The 22,320-nt window shown below is 37.2% G+C and overlaps 1 protein-coding gene across 3 annotated transcripts in view; it reads right to left on the minus strand.

Annotated features, from left to right (window-relative positions):
- Positions 1–22,320, minus strand: part of CASP8AP2 (caspase 8 associated protein 2) — a 38,633-nt gene that overhangs the window by 14,303 nt on the left and 2,010 nt on the right. For all 3 annotated transcript variants that reach the window (XM_088023914.1, XM_088023916.1, XM_088023915.1), the window contains exons 2-6: positions 9,439–9,521; positions 6,554–6,622; positions 3,617–3,717; positions 2,996–3,070; positions 1,711–1,826 (exon numbers count right to left, since the gene is read on the minus strand). In XM_088023914.1, the coding sequence (XP_087880040.1) occupies positions 1,711–1,826; positions 2,996–3,070; positions 3,617–3,717; positions 6,554–6,622; positions 9,439–9,493 (416 nt within the window). In that variant the 5' untranslated portion in view covers positions 9,494–9,521. The remainder of the gene's footprint in view (positions 1–1,710; positions 1,827–2,995; positions 3,071–3,616; positions 3,718–6,553; positions 6,623–9,438; positions 9,522–22,320) is intronic.

A 22,320-nucleotide genomic window follows, 5' to 3' on the forward strand; every position in this document is an offset into this window, starting at 1 on the left:
TATGGTGATTAACATAATAAAATAAAATAAAAAACAAAAAAAGATAGTTCTAGCCCAGAGAGCGTGTAACACAGAGATAACATGGAGATAAGAAAAAGATACTAAACAAGTAATCCCATTAATCATTTTAAAAACTTAAGTATACATGAAGCCACAAAAGAGAAATCTGACCTAGTCAGGGATAATAAACTAATACCCCTGTGAAAAGGATGTTTATGCTGAGACCTGAAAATGGGTTGGTTTTTAGCAGTTGGAGAGGAGCCTTCCAGGCAGTGGAAACAGTCTATGCAAAGGCAGAGCTCATGGTACATCCAGGAACCAAAAGAATGCCAGAGACATACAAGAGCTATGACACCTAGGACAAAGGTAAATGCTAAAGGCAAGGCCTGAAAAGCAGTTTAGGACCATATTGTGAAGAGTGGGGTAACTCTCTGATACTGAGATGTCCAGACTTGTGCTTTAAAATGTGTCCTGTCTGGGGGCACCTAGCTGGCTCAGTAGGTTAAGCATCTGACTCTTAATTTCGGCTCAGGTCATCATCTCAGGGTTGTGAGACTGAGCCCCACATTAGACTCCGCACTCAGCAGGAAGCCTGCTTAAGATTCTCTTCCTCTCCCTTCACCCTGCCCTCCCATCCTTTCCCTCTCTAAAAAATAAAATAAAATAAATTTAAAAAAATAAAAAGTGTCCTGTCTGTGGCTTTAATACTGAGAAGAGACAAACCAGAGGCTGGAAAGAGCAAGAATGGATGCAGAGATGCCAGCACAAAGACTACTGCTCAGTGAGAGCTGATAGGTAACAACGATGGTAGAAATGGAGAGAAATGAATAATTTGAGAGATTATGAAGACATAAAAATCAACAGGACATGGTAATGAATTTAGATCTAAGGGGTGATTAGAGAGGTGTCAATGACTTCTAGGCACAGTGATTATGTGGCCCAATTTGCCAAGTAATCTCACTGCAGTTATTAATAGCACTCGCTTCTACTCTCAAAAGGGTCCTGGTGTGGGCAATAAATTAAATGGCCATTCTACACCTAGGTCTCTGGCTTGCACCAGCTGAATAAACGATGAGGAATCACTGAGCTGGGAAATATGGAAGAGATTTGATCATAATAAATTCCATTTTGGATGAGGTAATTTTGAAAACTCTGTACAGATGTGAAGTAGTTATCTCCATATAAATTGAACTGACCTCATATGAGACTACCTCATACAAAAATAATGATAGAGAAAGGGAAAAACACAGGTTTGAGCTTTGAAGAACTCCAACCTAGCAAAGTATGGAAGAATAAACCTCAAGTTAGGAAGAAAACTAAGAATCATGAAAGCCAAAGCGAGGGATTATTTCAAGAAAAGAAGGGCAAGTATGTCAAATAGTGTGTGAGGGCAAGTTAAAATCAGAAGTCAAAACCTTTTGGCAGTCACCGTTGACCAAAATGACAGCTGTTTTGGTGTACCAGTGGAGGCAGAAATCAGCAAACAGAAAATGAAGACAGCAAGTTTAGGTAACTGCTTTGGAGGTCTCACTGTGGAAGGGAAGGAGAGAGATAAATTCTCTGGAGAATACTGCCCCAACCAAACTTTTAAAGAGAGAGAGAACTTTAGTAAAATGCACCATTTTCCTATCTTTCCACTCAAAAGTTTAACATATTCCACATATCAACACCCATGTGATTTATAAACAGATCCACACCCTTCAATTGTACCTTTGGTGAAGATTATTTATTTCTTCATCTTTGCGATTTATTTCCACTCTAGCGGTTTTGATAAGTGCTGAAATATTCTTCTTAAGAGACTGGTTTTCATTTTTTAAGCTGAAATTCTAAACACCATAAAATATATTTAAAGTATATACAGAAATAAAGTATATGTTTACAGGATTATTAAACTTACATAATACAGCTAATGATTACTGAATGCTCTAACTACATGCCAGGCATCACACTTTTTATCTTGTGTTAATTCTCAAAAAAGTCCTATGAGAAGAACTATTATGCTCATTTAAAGCAGAGATTCAAAGATGATTGGCACCAGAACAAGGCCAGTTCAACTGAAACTACTTAAAACAGGAATCAAAATGAAAAGGCAATAAAAAGTTCAACAAAGGGACGCCTGGGTCGCTCAGTTGGTTGGGTGTCTGCTTTCGGCTCAGGTCGTGATCCCAGGGTCCTGGGATCGAGTCCTGCATCAGGCTCCCTGCTCAGCGGGGAGCCTGCTTCTCCCTCTGCCTGGCGCTCCCCCTGCTTGTGCTCTCTCTCTCTCTGGCAAATAAATAAATAAAATCTTTAAAAAAACAAACAAAAAACTTCAATAAAAAGACAAGAAGAAAGTTCTGCCTGGGTCATTGTCTTGAAAATTGAAAATAAAAATAAAACTTTGTATTTAACAACTTAGGTTTAACTTGCAACAATGTACTAATTCTCAGATGAACAAAGAATGAATTTATTAGTATTAACTGGTTCTTTGGGGGAAAGGGAAACAAAAAGAAACAACTTTACAAAAAAAAAAATAAAAATCAGAACAAGACATGACATTCCTGTGTTCTGTAACATGCTCACAAAAAAAGTCACTCTTGCAAAAATTGTGAAGGCATCATTTTCCCCCAACAGCCATTCTAAATCTTTGCTCCTCAAACCATTCTCTTTTAAACCAACTGATACCATCTCCACTAATTTTCTATTATTTAACTGTTAATTAGTCTAACAGATCTTTATGTCAATGTCATTTAACGAACCAATCCGTTTTCTTATATCAATTTCCTTGACACAGGAAATAATGCATGTTTTGCCAGATTTGCTATTTCACTTAACACAAAAAAGAGTTTCCTTATAAACTGCCAACACTTTAGCATCTTAATTTCTAACAAAAACAATTTATTACATTTTGACACACAAATAAGGCAAAAGGCCCTAGGGCCTCAGTAAAGTTTCTCTTTCATTGACTGGAGCAGTAAAAAAAACAAAAAGGCAAAACTATTCACTGTAATCCTACCTGTGTCTGTATTTCCTTAAACTTTTTCATCAGCTCTTTCATTTGCAGCTGACATTTACCATATTCTACTTGCAACTGTAAGATATAAAAAGATTAACTTAAGCATCGTTCTAAATTATTTTCTTAGCTTAAGTGACACTTCAGAATATTTTAAAATTTAGAAAATCAATCCACTATGAAGGAGAGACAAGGTCTATTTCTACCAACAGATACTTAGTAAAATTACTAGTTCTAAAAATTGTCCCAACCAAAACTTACTGTTTAGTTTCACATTCAATCCAGACCTTAAAATTCAAGGTAGAAAGAAATTTGTCTGAATTAAGTCTTGGGACATTTTAAAACTTAGTACAAATCATGAAGAGATAAAATGTTTTATCATACTGATTGCCTATTGAGGTTTTATATATTCAGACACTTAAATTTAATCAAGCAAAATTATAACAAAATTTAGACAAGCATTCAGAAAAACATGTTTTAAAAAGCAGATCTGAAGGCAGAGACTAACTTTATTCTTTTAGACTAAGAGCTACATCTTAAACACAGAATGTTTAATAGTAAGCTGATGTCTGAACTTCAGAAGCTACAAAAGGTAAAATAACTCCTTAATTCTGGCAAACATACATCATTATATGTTGCCTCCTTTGCAGTTCCTTCTTCAGTCAGGATTTCTTCATATAAATCCAAACAATTTCGGGATGGTACACACAATTTGGAAGCATTGTCTAAAACAAACAAACAAAAAGCTCTTAAATTAAAACATGTACTTTCTGATTGAATCCTATCAAAATTCCAATGTCATTTTTCACAGAAATAGAAACAACAATCCTACAATTCATATGAAACCACAAAAGACAGCAAACAGACAAAGCTATCTTGAAAAAGAAGACCAAAGCTGGAGGCACCACATCTCCTGATTTCAAACTAAAATACAAAGCTATAGTAGTAATCAAAACTGTATGCTACCGGCATAAAAACAGACACACAGATCAGTGAAACAGAATAGAGAGCCCAGAAACATATATGGTCAATTAATTTATGACAGAGGAGCCAACAATATACAATGTGGGATGGATAAGGTCTTTCAATAAATGGTGTTAGGAAAACTGGACCCCAACTCACTCCATACACAAAAATCAACTCAAAATGGATTAAAGACTTAAATGTGAGACCCAAAACTATAAACTCTCAGGAAAAAAAAAAAAAACAAGGGTAAGCTTCTAGATATTAGTCTTGGCAAAGATTTTCTCAATCTGACACCAAAAGCAAGGGAAACAAAGGCAAAAATAAACAAGTAGGACTACATCAAATTAAAAATCTTCAGCACAGGGGTGCCTGGGTGGCTCAGTCGATTAAGTGGCCAACTCTTGATTTTGGGTCAGGTCATAATCTCAGGGTTGTGTGATCAAGCCCCACGATGGGGCTCCATGCTAGGCACGGAGCCTGCTTAAGATTCTCTCTCCCTCTCCCTACGCTGCTCATGCTCTCTTTCTCTCTCCCCACAAAATCAATTAATTAATAAAAATAAGCTTCAGCATAGCAAAGGAAACCAAATGAAAATGCAATTCACAGAATGGGAGGCAATATTTGCAAAGTATGTATCTGAAAGGAGGTTAATATCCAAAATATATAAAGAACTCATACCACTCAGTAGCCAAAAAAAAAAACCTGATGGAAAAATGGGCAGAGAAACTGAATAGACATTTTTCCAAAGACATACAAATGGCTAACAGGAACATGAAAATGTGCTCCACATGACTAATTACCAGGGAAATGCAAATCAAAACCACAATGAGATATTGCTTTACACTTGTGAGAATGGCTATCTTCAAAAAGACAAGAGATAAAAAGGTTAAAAGAGATAAAAATAGTATTTTAATAACTTTGTATAGTGATAAATGGTAACTACACTTACCATGACCACTGCATAAGGTAGAGAACTGTCAAATCACTATGTTGTATACTCGAAACTAATATAAGTCTATATGTCAAGTATACTTCAATAAAATAAATGAATAAATAAAAAATAAAAAGCACTTGCCACACTTAGCAAGTAAACGTCCAGTAAAGGTTGCTGTTTGTATCAGAGACCTCCCCTTAAAAAAACAACAACCACCACGAGACAAGTGTTGGCAAAGCCATGGAGAAAATGGAACCCTTATGCACAGTTGGCAGGAATATAAACTGGTGCAGTACTATGGAAAACACTGTGGAGGTTCCTCAAAAACTTATAAATAGAACTATGATATGATTCAGCAATCCCACCTCTGGATATTTATCCAAAGGATATAAAAACAGGATCTCAAAGAGACTGCACACCCATGTTCACAGCAGCATTAATCACAATAACCAAGATATGGAAAGAACCTAAGTGTTCATTAACGGATGGTTAAAGGTGATGTGGTGTATATATACGTGTGTGTGTGTGTGTCTAACATATACACACACCCAATGGAATATTATTCAGCCGTGAGAAAGAAGGACATCCTGCCATTTGCAACATGGATGGACCTTGAGGACATTATGCTAAATGAAATAAATCAGAGAAAGACAAATATGGTACGATATCAACTTACATGTGAAATCTAATAATGCCAAATACATAGAAAGAGAGACTAGAATGGTGGTTACCAGGGGCTGGGGTGGGGGGTCGGGGAAGAAGAGATGTTGATCAAAGAGTATAAACTTCCAGCTATAAGATGAGTAAGTTCTGGGGATCTAAAATACAGCATAGTGATTACAGTTAATCATACTCTATTACATACTTAAAAGTTGCTAAGAGAATAGATCTTAAATGTTCTCACCACAAAAAAGAGATGATAATTATGTGACAGGATTGATGCAGGTGTTAGCTTAGGCTAAAGTGGTAATCATTTTGCAACATATATGTGCATTAAATCAATACTTACATAACTTAAACTTAAACAATGTTAAATGTCAACTATATCTCAATAAAGCTGGGAAAAAAAGAAAATATATGTGCTAAATTTTTTGATGTTGTGTCTACTTCAACTCAAAGGGCGATACATTTCTCCATCTCCAGCATTTCATCCAAATCTACACTGACTGGTTGGAAAACCAATTTACCTAAAATGCTTGTGTCAACAAATCAGATGTGAGGATCATATTTGCTCAAAGCTTTGAGATATCTGATTATGGAAAAGGTTTCTAATTTGGATAGGTCATTAGTCTCTCTGCATATCACACTCTTACTGATACATCTGAAAATATTTATAGCAACTACCCTTTTCAAAAGTTCTAATATCATGTAAGCCGTGACAGTATGAGTAGTAATATATGTATAGATACCAACAGCTGCATTTTAATGGCACAAAATATATTTGCTCAAGGTCCAGTTAAATCTGAGATGTAGATGATAGAAAACCTGAGTGCTAGTTTGTTTTACTGATCAAACTTTAGTCAAGAAAATAAAATCATTTCAAAGAATGGTCAAATTGTTCAGGAACTATGCATTACTCTGAGAACTGGTAACAACAAAATAAATACTTCTAATAGCCTGACCAAATAAAATGAAACTCTTTTATTTTAGAATTTACATACCAGAAACAGCACTGTCCAACCCAGCATATATGTCCAAAGAACCTTCATCATTATTTTTAAGAGGAGAAGCTGCAAGAAAATCAAAGACTCGTTAAGACTGATTTTATGCATTTAGTGAAGTTTTTCTATTCCTACTCTGAAGAACCAGGAAAAGGAGACTTTGTTAGTCGTATACCAAAAAAGACAACTGTTTATAAGTTTTTATACATCCTTATAAACAGAGAGATCTCAGTACACAGATTTATGACTCAGTATCTAAGACTGAAGCTTAAAAACTCACTTTCAAAAAGAAACTTTTGAGAAGGTTCCAAGTCCAGTAATAGCAGAGTAGTTCTATGAGACCAATCCTCCTGCTGATAACAAATATAAACTCCAAGCAAACTATTAAAAGCTATCTACAGTCAAATGCTCTACCACTAGACTATTATTGCGGCGATCATTTCCCATTATATACAAATACCGAATCATTATGTCATACACCTAAACTGATAGAAAATTTTATGTGTAATTATACCTCAATCTGAAGAAAAAAAAGGGCGATCTAAAAAACTAAAAAGCAACCCAAAGCAGGCTAAAACTGAAGGGGAGACAATACCTGAAAAAGAAAACAGTCTTATATGCATTCCCTATCCTCCTTTTATTACAATCTTTTTGTAGAAGGTTAGGCCCTACTTGCAGCCAACAATGGGCAGTAAAAACTCAGATGGAAACCTCTAGTCCTAATAGCTTGAAGCACAAGAGAAAGAATTTGGGAGTGGTAATAGCAACTAGAAACTAAGAAAGAAAATCCAGAGAGCCACAAAGAGTATTCCCCAAATTGTGCCCAAATCTCCAAGTGACCCCCAAAGTACATAAGTAAAGGTTAGAACTCCAAAACTCCAGCTAAAGTTAAAATATCTGAAGTTTTCAGCTGCTATCCACCACAAGTAAGACAAGTTTAAGTTCAATCAAGTTAAATACTTGCTAAGAGTAAAAACAACATTCTTCAGAGCAATACAGCATAATCCAATGTTTCTAGAACATAACAGAATTCAGTGTCCAGAATGCAACCCAAATTACTACATAGCAAATCTGGTCAGAGAAATATAAATCATTAAAACAAAGAATATGGGGCACCTGGCTGGCTCAGTCAGAGGAGCGTGCAACTCTTGATCTCAGGGTCATAAGTTTGAGCCCCACACTGGGTATAGAGATTACTAAAAAAAATAATAATAAGCTAAAAAAAAAAAAAAAAAGAATGAAAATCCTAAAACTGAAAACTACAATTTCTAATTTTAAAAAATTCACTGAATGTGCTTGACAGTAGAGCCAGTGAACTTGAAGACAGACAGATCAATAAAAATTACCCAATCTGAAGAATAGAGAGAAAAAGATTTAAAACAAAATCAAACAAATGAACAAACAACAATAAAAGTCTTAGTTAACCTATAGGATAATGTCAAAAAGTTCTCACATACTATATATCTGGATTCCCAGAAGAAAAGAGAGAATGGGGAGGAAAAATTATTCTAGAAGAATACTAAAGGATACCAGAAGGACTAGAAATGATAAATAATTGAGTAAATATAAAAGACTAATTTTTCTTAATTTCTTTTAATTCTTAATTTTTTTAAAGATACATAGAATGGTTTAAAGTAAAAAATACAGCTTTGTTTCATGAAGTTTATGACATCTTTAACATAAAAGGATGAATGGAGGTTAAAGACAACGATATATACAAGATTCTACATCTTGGGTGAAAAGGTACAATACTAGGAAGCAGACTACAAAATGTTAAAGAAGTATACTGCAATCTCTTGAGCAACCACTAAAAAATAATGCAAAGAGGTGTAGTCCATAAAGCTAATATATAAATTAGAATGGAATTCTAAGGGGCACCTGGGTGGCTCGGTTGGTTAAGCGACTACCTTCGGCTCAGGTCATGATCCCGGAGTCCTGGGATCAAGTCCCACATCAGGCTCCTGGCTCAGCGGGGAGCCTGCTTCTCCCTCTGATCCTCTTCCCTCTCATGCCGTTTCTCACTCTCTCTCTCTCTCTCAAATAAATAAATAAATAAAATCTTAAAAAAAAATCTTTTAAAAAAAAAGAATGGAATTCTAAAATATATTCAATATTTGAAAGAAGGCAAGAAAATCAGAAAGAAAACTGTGAGAAAAACTAAAGTATTAAAATGACAGATTAAATTCCAATCACAATAATAAAGAAAATTTAGGGGTTAACTGATAAAATAAGAATAAAAACAGCAGATTAAATAAAAGTATTGTATCAATGTTAGATTTACTGAAATTGATAATTATGCTATTGTTATATTAAAAAACCTAACTTTCTCGGGGCGCCTGGGTGCCTCAGTCGTTAAGCATCTGCCTTCGCCTCGGGTCATGGTCCCGGGGTCCTGGAATCGAGCCCCACATCGGGCTCCTTGCTCAGCCAGGAGCCTGCTTTTCCCTCTCCCACTCTTCCTGCTTGTGTTCCCTCTCTAGCTGTCGCTCTCTCTCTGTCAAATAAATAAAATCTTTTAAAAATTAAAAAAAAAATTAAAAATAAATAAAAATTAAAAACCTAACTTTTTCTTATGAAATACACATGAATTATACAAATAATGTATGCAACTTGAGAGTAACAAATACCTACTTTGTATTTATTTGGATATGACAATAAATATCATTATCACTTATACTGGCAAAGTTGTTAATTTCATTAAATTTAAGAGACCTGAAGGCACACAATAAGAAAGTTCACATTAACTAGGCATTTCCTATTTGCCAGGCACTTTATTGTATTAATTCATTTATGTGTGAGAGGAAAAAGTTAATGAGTGGTATCAATGAAAATAAATTATTTTATAATTAAATAAATTTATAAAGACAGTTAAAATGAGCTCTTACCAGAAAAGACATCAAATAAACTTGGTCCATCACCATTGTCATCATCTGCTGCCATGATCCTATTTCCTTTTGACCTTCGCCATCTAAAGTATTAAATATAAAGATTTTCCACTTAAAATCAACCGCACAATACAGAGAGTAAACCTAGCTTTATGTTAAAAAGCAACTTCCAAATTTGGACACAATGAATAAATTCACTCTATCATCACTTTAAAGAAAGTGCCTAACATTTTCCAAAACCTTAAACTTGCTTATTATAGTTAAATCATGTCACAAAGTAAATGAGGCTAATTTTATAAAATAGACCAAAATACAAATTAACTTTTATACAAAAATAAACCAACTATCATACTAAATAAGTACAACCATATGGTGAGTTCTATGAGTCCTCTTAGCAAATCATCCAACCCAGGGCTGGTCTTGGGAACTCCAGACATACATGTTTTTACCAGTAAGAGAGTAAGACAGGTAAATAGAAAAGAATTTAATACTATACTAGGCCTGGTACAGTGAGATGTGAGAAGAGGTATTCTCATACATCACCCAAATGTATACTGGTACAAGCTCTATGGAGGCAATCTGACAATAGCTATCATATTTTTAAATGCAAATAATCTTTGACCCAACAAGTCATATCTAGTAATGTGTTCTACAGATAACAAGCACATGGTTACAAAATGTATGTAAAGGAATATTCAATGCAGTGCTGTTCATAGTGGCAAGAATGGAAGCAACAAAAGAATCCAAAACAGTTTAAAAAAACAAACTGACTTATCTGACATTCTCCATTCTGCCAGTAAAATTTGCTGAATGGTGCCTATGGTCAATGAACGGTGGCTACTGAGGGTCATTAAGGATACCTGCACCTGTACATTTCTGCTCCCACCAAGATATACTCTTTATCAACAGGTTACATTTACTACCAAATCCAATTATGCCAGTTTCCTTATTTTCCTAAGTAATAGTATTATGAAAGATTACATTGCCAAAGGAAGTTCTTTTCCAGTGTAATCTAAGCTGAATGCTCTGAAAAGACTTGAGGTGATTAAGTAAGATACATACGCAATTGCCTGTCAAATCAAGTGAGGTAGAGATAATCCAAAATACTGGAAGAGAAAATCTAGTCTGTACCTATGCTGATTCACAAGTATCTTACTCCACTTTAATTTTTTAAAAAAAGTGATGGAAATCATAAGCAATGTCTTATGAGTGTGGTTTATGCAAGAAAGAAGTCAGGGGCACCTGGCTCAATAGGTAAAACATGTGACTTTTGATCTCAGGGTCGTGAGTTCAAGCCCAACGTTGGGCATAGAGCTTACTTAAAAAGAAAAAAAAAAGAACTCTAATCACTGGATTCATTCTCAAAGGTCATGGTTCTACCACAAGAGATACAATTTATGTTATTCCTTTAAATAAAATTAAAGTATACATCTTTTCTTATTCATTACTCACATTTCCCATTCCAACATTTTTTCCAATTAGCTGATTTGATCAACTGCTATAGCCTGTACAGTAATTACAAAAGGAATAAATGGTATAATCATATCTGGCAACTAATACAACTGACTCTGGGTAAAGCAAAATTCTACTGATGGAGCAGAAACTCAAAGGCTTCTTTGAGCTTTACAGCTAGTAGTAACCTACTACTGGCACTTTAATAGTAGTAGTAACCTACTACTAGCTGTAAACTGTCATATGGAGGAGGGAACATCAGTCAATGGGTTTTTTACAGAATGGAGATAATGATTTAGTTAAACAGAGACCAAATAGATCAAAGTTTTCATGGCATATCATTTCAGTTTTCGTTTTTACCCTGGCAGGTATTGCTTAAAAAAAAGACCTACTTGGCCTATTAAGTTAAAACTAAGAAATCAATAGAAGAGAACTGAAAAAGCCTGGATCTTTTGTCCCTCACCAGTCTTAAATTTTTCTACAGTTGCTTATGGAAACATTGTCCACACCTTAATCTCTAGATCCCTGACCACTGAAAGTATGTTTTTAATTATTTATAAATTTAATACAAAGTGCTCATTTCTTAAGTCATATCATCTGTCACATTAAGAGTTCTTCAAAATTATTTCTGAGAATATGTACAGTAATATGAAGTAGTCAAATTATATATGTAATTTCTCACTACGTACACATAAAAAGTTAAAGGAACTGTGGCAATTATCATGCCTCTCAATTTCAAATCTACCCTTCTGTGACAATGAAGAATGGCCTTGTAAATATTTCTCCTTTGTAACTGGCTCAGTGTTAAACCTTCTCAGTAGAGTGCGGAAGAGACACTGGCAAGGAAAGTTTTTCTTCCTAGTTTCAGTGTGCCTGGCTAGCCAGGCTCCTGCAGAACATCCTTCTCTGGCATCTAGTTCCTGCAGCAGATAGTCTCTCCAGCACCAGGCTCCTACAGGGCACAATTTCTCTACACACCCACCTCCTGTAAGTGAGTTTCTATTACAAAGGACTCCTGTAGGACCCAGCTTGCTACTGCCAGGCTCATGGAGAGGGCAGCTTCTCCAACTCTTGGATCCCACAGCACTTGACAGCCAGAATACAGGAGCGTCCCTATGCATCTTTTCTACCAGATTCAAAGCAATGTCACCAGCAGGGCACTTAGCAACTTCTCTACCATTCACTTAGCCCCAGCCATGCGCCCTCCAATGAGGGGGAAGACAGCGCTTCCTTGGATGATCTATCTCAACCTGGAGGATGGGCACACTCTCATCTTCTATTCCTATGTTCTTTAGAGTTATCTTTAACTCTCACTAATCAATTTCCAGTTACTTTAACTGTCTGTTAATAATTCTTTATTCTAGGGGCACCTGGCTGGTTGTCCCGTAGAGCATGTGACGTGAGGGGACCCTGACCTCAGGGACGTGAGGTCAAGCCCCACACTGGGCATGGAGCCTACTTTAAAAATAATAATAATAATAATAACAATAATAATTCTTTATTCTAAGAATTCTCCTTTCAAATTACTGTGTGGTTTTTATGGTTTTTTGTCTCCTGATTGGACCCTATCTGATACAGATAACAGTCGTAATAGAGATTTTTAACACACTTTTCTCTGCTGATCTAGCATTTAATTAAAGATATAGGTCTGAATACAAAACTTACAGGTCTGATTTGATTTCATATCCCTGCATGCAACAATTCAGAGAACTTATATTATGTTCAGGTACATCTATAAGAATTGACTATATATCATGACAGAGCAATTTTCAACAAGTATCACAGAAGTGCTTTTATCAAAACCAACAAAATTCAGGGGTGCCTGTATGGCTCAGTCTATGCAGCACGCGATTCTTGATTTCAGGATGAGTTCAAGTCCCACGGTGGGCATGGGAGCCCACTTTAAAAAATAAAAAACAATAAAATTTGAAGTTAACAATGCACTCTTAAATTTCCCAGCTCCTTTGGAAATTTGCAAGCTAGGTCAAAGAACAAGTATTAACAGAAATGGGGAAATATAGAACTGAATCACAACGAATACACCATAAAGCAAAGTTTGTGGAATACAATCAAAATAATACTTTTAGAGTAAAAGAAGACAACGTACTGATGAGTACATCATCCAACTCAAGAAGTTAGAAAAAGGTCCAACAAATGTGTATTGTAGTTTTAAAAAAAGGTCAGAAAAAGAACAAAGTAAACCCAAAGAAAGAAACACATAAAGAACAGAAATTAATAAAAAGCAACAAGCACTATAGGGCGCCTGGGTGGCTCAGTCGGTTGGGCGACTGCCTTCGGCTCGGGTCATGATCCTGGAGTCCCTGGATCGAGTCCCGTGTCGGGCTCCCTGCTCAGCGGGGAGTCTGCTTCTCCCTCTGACCCTCCCCCCCTCATGCTCACTATCTCATTCTCTCTCTCAAATAAACAAATAAAATCTTTAAAAAAAAAAAGCAACAAGCACTATAAAGATGAATAAAAATAAGCGCTAGCTCTTTGAAAAGACAAATAGGCAAATGCTGGGCCAAACTAATCAAGAAAAGTAGACACAAACATTAGAAATAAGAAAGGAGTGACAGCTTCATATATAGCAGAGATTACATTATTGAAAGAAAGCTCTAAGCAAAATAAATCAGTCAGAGAAAGACAAATACCATATGATTTTACTCACTTGGAATTTAAGAAACAAAACAGATGAACATGGTGGGGAGAAAAGGAGATAGGCAGAGCCAGACAGGCTCTTAACTATGTTGAGCAAACTGGGGGTTGCTGGAGGAGAAGTGGGCAAGGAGGATGGGTTAAATGGGTGATGGGAATTAAGGAGGGCACTTATAGTAGGAGCACTGGGTGTTGTAAGTGATGACTCCTTAGACTCTACATCTGGAACTAATGTTATACTCTATGTTAACTAACTGGAATTTAATGAAAACTTAAAGAAAAAAAAATACTACTGAAAGAAAGCTCAATGAAATGGAGTTTTTAGAAAAATGTAACTGGCCAAAACTGACTCAAGAAGAAACAGAAAACATGGACATATTTAGGATGATTAGAAAATTTGATACAGCACTTAATCTATTCATAAAGAAACTACCAAGCCCAGACAGTTTTACAGGTGAACTCTACAATACCTTCAAAGAACAGATAAAACATAATATATTCCAGACAGCAGAAAGGGAAAAAAAGGCTAAGAGACAAATAATTTCATAAAGTTAGGACAGTGTAGACATCAAAACTGGGCAAAAATAGGACAAAGTTGGAAAATTACAAGACAGGAAAACTATAGGCCAATCTTTCTTATGTGCATAAAAACAGCCTTAAAAAAATTAGCCAAATGCATCCAGCAAGCCATTAAACAAAAAACAAAAACAAGGGGTGCCTGGCTGGCTCAGTCAGAAGAGCAGGAGACTCTTGATCTTAGGGTTTTAAGTTTGAGCCCCTACACACTGGGTGTAGAAATTATTTAAAAATAAAATCTGTAAGGGCACCTGAGTGGCTCAGTCGGTTAAATGTTCCTGATTTCAGCTCAGGTCATGATCTCAGGGTTGTAAGATCAAGCCCCGCAGCGGGTTCTGTGCTCAGTAGAGTCTGCTTGAGATTCTCTCTCCCTCTCCTTCTGCCCCCCCAAATAAATAATAAAATCTTTAAAAAAAATCACATACAAACTACAGACAAGTGAGCTTTAACCCCAAAATGCAAGAATGGTATAACATTTAAAAGTCAATTAGCATTAGTACTGTCCTCTGGTTAGTAATTCTCTTCCCAGGGGGTTATATGTTAACAGTTCTAATACTATTACACATGTATATTGGAAATGAACAATTTACATAAATGCATGATAGATGGTAGGAACCGTATTTTTCACTACTGAAGTGGGAGGTTACAGAAAAACAAGAGAACGAGCTAGAATGATCCCTGTGGTAATGGATTAGAGTTGAAGACATCAGGAAGAACATACATTTAATTTAATATAGATAATGATATAAATAATGATATTTCTAGATATAGAAATATTGGGGCTCCTGGGTGGCTCAGTTGTTAAGCGTCTGCCTTCGGCTCAGGTCATAATCCCAGGGTCCTAGGATTGAGCCCCACATCGGACTTCCTGCTCAGCAGGAGACCTGCTTCTCCTTCTCTTACTCCCCCTACTTGTGTTTCCTCTTTCACTGTTTCCTCCCTGTCAAACAAATCTTAAAAAAAAAAAAATTAGATATATATACGTGTATGTGTATGTATATATACACACACACATTAGTTAACAGATACCCATATATTTCTTTGCTCTATCAGCTGAGAGGGCCTAAAAAACAACATCCCAATAGCAGTAAGCACACCTAAGTATTCACATCTTGGCTTCTAATACTATTCTCCATTAAAATGGACCAGGGCTCCTGGAGGAAGTGGCTGATTTTAAAACAAGAGCAAAAAATACACAAGATGAAATTAGAGCATCTTCTAGCACACAAAAAAAAAAAAAAAAAAAAAAAATTGATGAAAGGGGTGCCTGGCTGGCTCAGTCAGTAGAGCATACAACTCTTGATCTCAGGGTCGTGAGTTTGAGCCCAACACTGGGTATAGAGATTACTAAAAAAAATAAATAAACCTTTAAAAAATTAATTAATTAGGGGTACCTGGGTGGCTCAGTCAGTTAAGCATCTGCCTTTAGCTCAGGTCATGATCTTGGGGTCCTGGGACTGCACCCCACACTGGGCTCCCTTCTCAGAGGGGAGTGCTTCTCCCTCTGCCTCTGCCTGTCTCCAACTCATGCTTACTCTCTCTCAAATGAATAAATAAAATATTTTTAAAAATAAATAAGTGAATAAAAATTAAAAATTAATTAATAAAATTTTTTAAAATCTTCCTCAAGCTTAGAAAAAAGGATTGATGAAGGTGTGTCAAAAGGGCACTGGAACCAACTGAAAGTTCCCAAGAGCCAAGAGCTAAAGCTGGAACAATTTGAGCAACAAATTAAAGTAGTATTAGATTATAACGCAAAATATAAAATAAATATATATGAGTCCATACTGATACCAATAAATTAGTAAATGGAGAAGAGACAAATTATCCATGCAGAATTCCAAATAAATTGTTATTTATTTATAGAGCAGGCAGGGCATAATTTCACACTATCAAATGTGCATTAGTGACTTCTTTCCAAAGAGTAGAGTATGGAATGGGGTGTAGAGAGGGCTTTACAGTGAGGAAACCTGACCACAAACACTTCTGTCAGATGATCAAGTCAGTATCAAGTCATAAATCATGTTGACAAGTATGTACTCTCCATATGATGTGATGAAAATGGCACTTTACCTGTGAACTTCACCAAAACCCATAACCTCAGACTAATCATGAGACAAACATCAGACAAATTCTAATAGTAGGGTATCTACAATACACCTGAACAGTTCTCAAAACTGCCAAGGACATTAAAAACAAAGAATGCAGGAAAGTGTTACAGTCAAGAGCAGCCTAAGAAGATGTGACAACTAACGTAGTATGGTACCCTGGAACAGAAAAAGGATAAACATTAGGTAAAAATGAAGAAAATCTGAATAAACTATGGACTTAGTTAATAATGTATCAGCGTAGGGGCACCTGTCTGGCTCAGTTGGTAGAGCATGTGACTCTTGATTTCGGGGTTGTAGGTTCAAGCCCCACGTGGGGTGTAGAGATTATTTAAAAATAAAACTTTTAGGCGCACCTGGGTGGCCCAGTCAGTTGAGTGTCCAATTCGGTTTCAACTCAGGTCATGACCTCAGGATCATGGGATCACACTCCCGTATCAGAGATGAAGCCTACTTGGGATTCTCTCTTCCTCTCCCTCTTGCACCTCCTGCTCCTACTCGTGAGCTCTCATACTCACTCTCTCTCTCATAAATAAATAAATCTTTAAAAAAATTTTTAAATAATAATACACATAATTCATATATAGGAAAACTCAATATCAAAGTTGGAAATGTTCCCCAACTTTATCTATAAACTCAATGCAATTCCAGTCAAACTTAAGAAGTTGACCATAAAATTCAAAACTCTAAAGGGCCTAGTAGAGTCAGGACATTTTTTGTTTTGACAGAAAGGGAGTTAAGCTTTTTATGAAGTATAACATAAAGAACAAAACACAATCATAAGTATACAGTCCTAGGATTTCTGACAACCTAAGCACATCTAACTGCCACCCGGATTCAGAAACAGATCATTATCAGTACCCTAGAAGAACTCCTCATGCCCCCTTGTAGCCACTATCCACTCCCAAATGTTGGCAAAGATGTGTGCAGAATAAAATCATACACATTGCTGATGACTCGCTTTGTAGAAGAAGGACCTGCATATCAGTGGAGGAGTGGGAGGTATCTGTGGAGATATGTAGATTCTAAATGAGAAGAGAATTGGAAGATAAGGCTGTCAAAATTAGAGTCAAACAGAAGATACTAAATGTCCAAGGAATCTGGTCTTGAACATTCAGAAGGTCAGAATCCTGAAGGTTTTTGAGGTAGAAGCATTAGTATAAAGAAATGAAATAGATTAATGTGTGGAATGAACTAGAAAGAGAAAAGTATAGGAAAAGAAACTGGGAAGGAGACTACTATGAGAGTCCACATAATAAGAAAACCCAAGATGGAGACAGTGAGAATGAAAAGAATATGAGACATAATAATGGAAGAAAGCAAATAGGGTAGATGCCTGGATATGGGAAATATAAACAATCATCTCCTGCCTCAACTCATTCTCAAGCTACAAACTTCCATTATCTTTGACTCTTATATCAAGACCTACTTTTCTTATACCCACACTTAAAATCACAAATCCTTAGTCATTTTATTTTTCAATCTCTCAAATTTAATGTCTCCTTTCCACTCAGTTATTCCAGTTTCCGATATAATTATTTCTCACTTAAATTATTACAAAGTATCCTAGCTGGGGCGCCTGGGTAGCTCAGTTGGTTAAGCATCTGCCTTCAGCTCAGGTCATGATCCCAGGGTTCTGGGATCAAGCCCAGCTGGGATTAGCCCAGCATTGCTTCCTGCTCAGCAGGGAATCTGCTTCTCTCTCTCTCTCTCTCTCTCTCTCTCTCTCTCTCTCTCTCTCTCCCCCTCTGCCCCTCCCCCCACTCGTATTCTGTGTGTGTCTCTCTCTCAAATAAATAACATCTTTAAAAAACAGTTAAAAAAAAGTCTTCTAGGGGCGCCTGGGTGGCTCAGTCGGTTAAGCGGCTGCCTTCAGCTCAGGTCATGATCCTGGGGTCCTGGGATCGAGCCCCACGTCCGGCTCCCTGCTCAGCGGACAGCCTGCTTTCTCCCTCTCCCTCTGCCTGCCACTCTGCCTACTTGTGTTCTCTCTTGCTCTCTCTGTCAAATAAATAAATAAAATCTTAAAAAAAAAAGTCTTCTAGCTAGTTTCCATACGACCAACACCTTTTTCCTTCTACCACTTTTTATTTTTAAAGATTTATTTATTTATTTTTGAGAGCACGGGGGAAGGGGCTAAAGGAGGAAGAGAAAAAATCTTAAGCAGACTCCATACTCAGCACACAGCCCGACACTGGACTTGATCTCACAACCCTGAGATCATGACCTTAGCCGCAATCAAGTAGGACACTTAACTGACTGAGCCACCCTGGGGCCCCTCCTTCTACCACTTTCCACACTAAAGCCAAAATCCTGTTGATGTCTAACCTGTTTCACTCCCAGGTTAAAAACCTTTAAGAGCTACCCAAAACATTACTGAATTAAGCTTTCCTAGCACAGAACAAGGCCTTTCCAGAAATATCACAACTTTTCTATCTCACACTGCTCCCTTCACCTGCCCCATTTAGCCACATGAGAAATTCTGTACTACCACCACATTTCTATAATACAAGGTAGCACACACATTACAGAGAAGTAGAGAAACGATTTTAGCATAACGCAGAAATTATATTGGTTCAGACAGGGATCTTCCTAGATCATTCAAGTTTTGAACCATTAAGTAATAGCAGCTAAATGCAGCAAGCCTTGAAGGAATCTAGTCCTAAGTTGATGCCATTACCCTAGATGCCCATTAGTCCCTCCTTCCTCTGGTCTCAGTACAGTAACAGGCTTTGTCTTGCAAGGGTGTAAGCATGGTTTTCTTCAATCTTTGGGAGGCAGCAGGGGGGTGAGGGACCCAAATACCATGCAGTGAGCCAAAGCCATCCAGTCTGCCATCACAATATTTCACACAAAACTTACAACTGCATCTACATCTACAACCTGTGATGTTTATTTATGTCCCTGTTCTTGTCTGCACAAATCGACAGCTTCAATTCTTCCTTTTCCTTCTTCAATCAATCTACCTTCATCTTTCTTTTTTCTTAAGAAAACTAGAAATATTGGGGCTCCTGGGTGGCTCAGTCGTTAAGCATCTGCCTGCAGCTCAGGTCATGATCCCAGCATCCTGGGATCGAGCCCCGCATCAGGCTCCCAGCTCAGCGGGAAGCCTGCTTCTCCCTCTCCCACTCCCCCTGCTTGTGTTCCCTCTCTCGCTGTGTCTCTCTCTGTCAAATAAATAAAATCTTTTAAAAAAAAATCTGTATTTACTGAGATATTTATTAGGAATTTCACATGTGTTAACTATGCCAATTTTTTTTTAAGATTTTTTATTAGTAACATGGGTAGATAGGTTTTGCGTATTCTACCCGTTTTTCCCATAAACCCTGTTTTAGTGAGTTACAGAACTGAAGGTTTTTCAAAAATGCATACATTAAAGCAAAAATGTCTGTACTTGCAGTTCCTGAATTATGCCATGTACTTCAATTCCACAGTATCTTGCTCATTCTGTCTCTTTACCTGGACTGCTCATCCTCTTCCCAAACCCAGCTACCATAAAAGAGAACTCCCTTTTCTAGAGACACAGTTAATCCTCATTCCTTATTGTACTGACATACACTGAACACACCATTACATTTAGCCACCCATTGCAATCATTTGCTTTCTAAAGTTGTTCTTAGACTTTAGCATGCATCGGAAACACCTAACAGAGTTAGAACACAAGGCTGATGGGTCCATCCCCCAAAATTACTGATTCTGTAGGTCTGGAGTGAGATTTGAAAATCTGGATCTCCACTGCTAGTCCAAGGACCACACTCTGAGAACTACCTTATTTTTTTTTTTTTTAAGTAATCTCTACACCCATCATGGGGTTTGAACTTACAACCCCCAAGACCAAGAGGTGCATGCTCCACTGACTGAGCCAGCCAGGCACCCAGAAAACTACCTTTATTAGACCAGTGTTGTCCAATAGAACTTTCTATAATGATAAAATTCTTCTGTATATCTGAGCTGTCCAATATAACTACTGAGCACATGTGGCTATTGAGTACATAAAATATGCATAGTGTGACTGAGTATATTAGTTTTGTTTTTTTTTTTAAGATTTTTATTTATTTGAGAGAGAGTTTAAGCAGGGAGAGCAGCAGGCAGACGGAGAAGCAGCCCCCCCACCCTCACCCCACAGAGCAGGGAGCCCGATGCAGGGCTCGATCCCAGGACCCTGGGATCATGACCTGAGCCGAAGGCAGATGTTTAATATAACCAAGTATATTAGTTTCTTATTGCTGCTCTAACAACTTACCACAAACTTAGTGTCTTAACGCAAATTTACTATCTTACAGTCTTGTTTACCACAAAAAGCTTACAGAAAGGACTTCACAGATCTGTAGTTATTTCAACTTCAATAACAACTAACTAGCTCTAAATGCTATTGGGTCCTTATAAAAATGTATTTGAATGCTGTCCTAAGGCAATGAAGTCGGGGACATCAATATCTTATTTACTACAACTGCAAAGCAAAATTTATTTCATTGGGTTAAACACTTGATAAGCAAACATAAGGGGGTGGGGATAAAGAATAAGTACTGCCAGAAAAAGTAGGGGTACGAGATCAGATTTATAGACTCCCCTGCGGCTACCTCAGAATGGTTGAAAATTAGTAACTGTTGGTACTGAAACACAAACCAATAGTCAGCAATAATATGCTAAAGCTAATAAACACATTCCTCCAAGTCCACACTCACCAAGTCCAAAACCAAGAGATCATCTTTCCATCAACATCTGTCACCTCCTGACATCTCTACTTCTTTGAGTAGCACTAGATTTCCCTAACAGCCTACTGATACTAGCCCACAATGTTTCTCCCATTTATCCTCATTCTTGCCATCTGAATTTTATTTCAGGCTCCACTACAGTCACCTAATTATCTCCTCTCTCCAAATACATGCTACACACAACTGTTGGGTTAGTTTTTCTGAAGCAATCCTGCTCATATAACTTTCTGCTCAAAAACTTTCCACTACTTCCCAATGTCTACTGAATAAAGTCCAAACACCCTACCTTAATACACACTGATGCCTACTTTCTAGCCCCATCATTCACTATCCTGAGGTTTCCAAAATCCCAAGGTTCAGTCAAAATGGGTTCCTGTTTGCAAACACAATTCCTGATACCATCTCCCCACTACATCTAGGAGCTCACAAACAAGTCTGGGTGTGAATACCCACAGATTAGAATTTGAGAAATAAGGTTTTAGAAAAGTCAGGCGATATATTACACAATTAAGATACCTGGACTTCATCCAGTATGAAATGGGAGAAACCACTGAAGGTTTTTAAAGCAAGAGAGTGTCAGGATCAAATTTGCATTTCAGGAATTTAACTCTAGTAAGAAGAGTACAGAAAATATTAGTAGCAAAAAACAGAGCAGACTATTAAAACAGTACAGGAGACAAAGAGGGGTGATTAAGTTATTAGCAGTGCAAATAAACAAGCAGATCTGAGATTTCTGCAGAGAATCAAAAAGATTTCATGGAAAGTGTATTCAAATGTCCACTCTTGACCACTTCAAAACCACAGCCTGAGCTGTCTTTTCAAAATGCAGATCTGGGGACACCTGGATGGCTCAGTCAGTTAAGCATCTGCCTTCAGCTCGGGTCGTGATCCCAGAGTCCTGGGACTGAGCCCCACATCGGGCTCCCTGCTCATTGGAGAGACTGCTTCTCCCTCTGCAACTGCTGTTGCTCCACCTGCTGTGTCAAATAAACAAAACCTTTAAAAAAAAAAAAAAAAAGCAAATCTGATCATGCTCCCCCCGTGCTTAAAACCCATCAGTGCTTCCTGCTGATTTTAGAGTAAAAAACAAATTTTGTCACAATTTTGCTTACAAAGTCTAGAGTGACATGGCCTCTGCCTACAACTCCAGTTAGTCTGCGTCCTTCTTCCCATTTCCCCCACGCAGTCTTTACTCTTGATCATACCAATGTTCTTTCAGCTCCTTAAACATGCCATTGGTTCCCTCCCACCACAGCAGCGCCTGTGCAGGGAGTGCTCTTTCCTCAATGCTCCAAGTCACTTAACTCATCTCTGGTATTTTGGCTTAAGTAAAGTTTGAGGCTTCCCTGGCTACTCTCTCTCTCCACTAAGTCAGG

The sequence above is a fragment of the Eumetopias jubatus genome, unplaced genomic scaffold (genome assembly GCF_037043125.1).
Source record: "Eumetopias jubatus isolate StellerSeaLion01/CBP00866 unplaced genomic scaffold, mEumJub1_p1.0 scaffold_6, whole genome shotgun sequence".
NCBI lineage: Eukaryota > Metazoa > Chordata > Mammalia > Carnivora > Otariidae > Eumetopias > Eumetopias jubatus.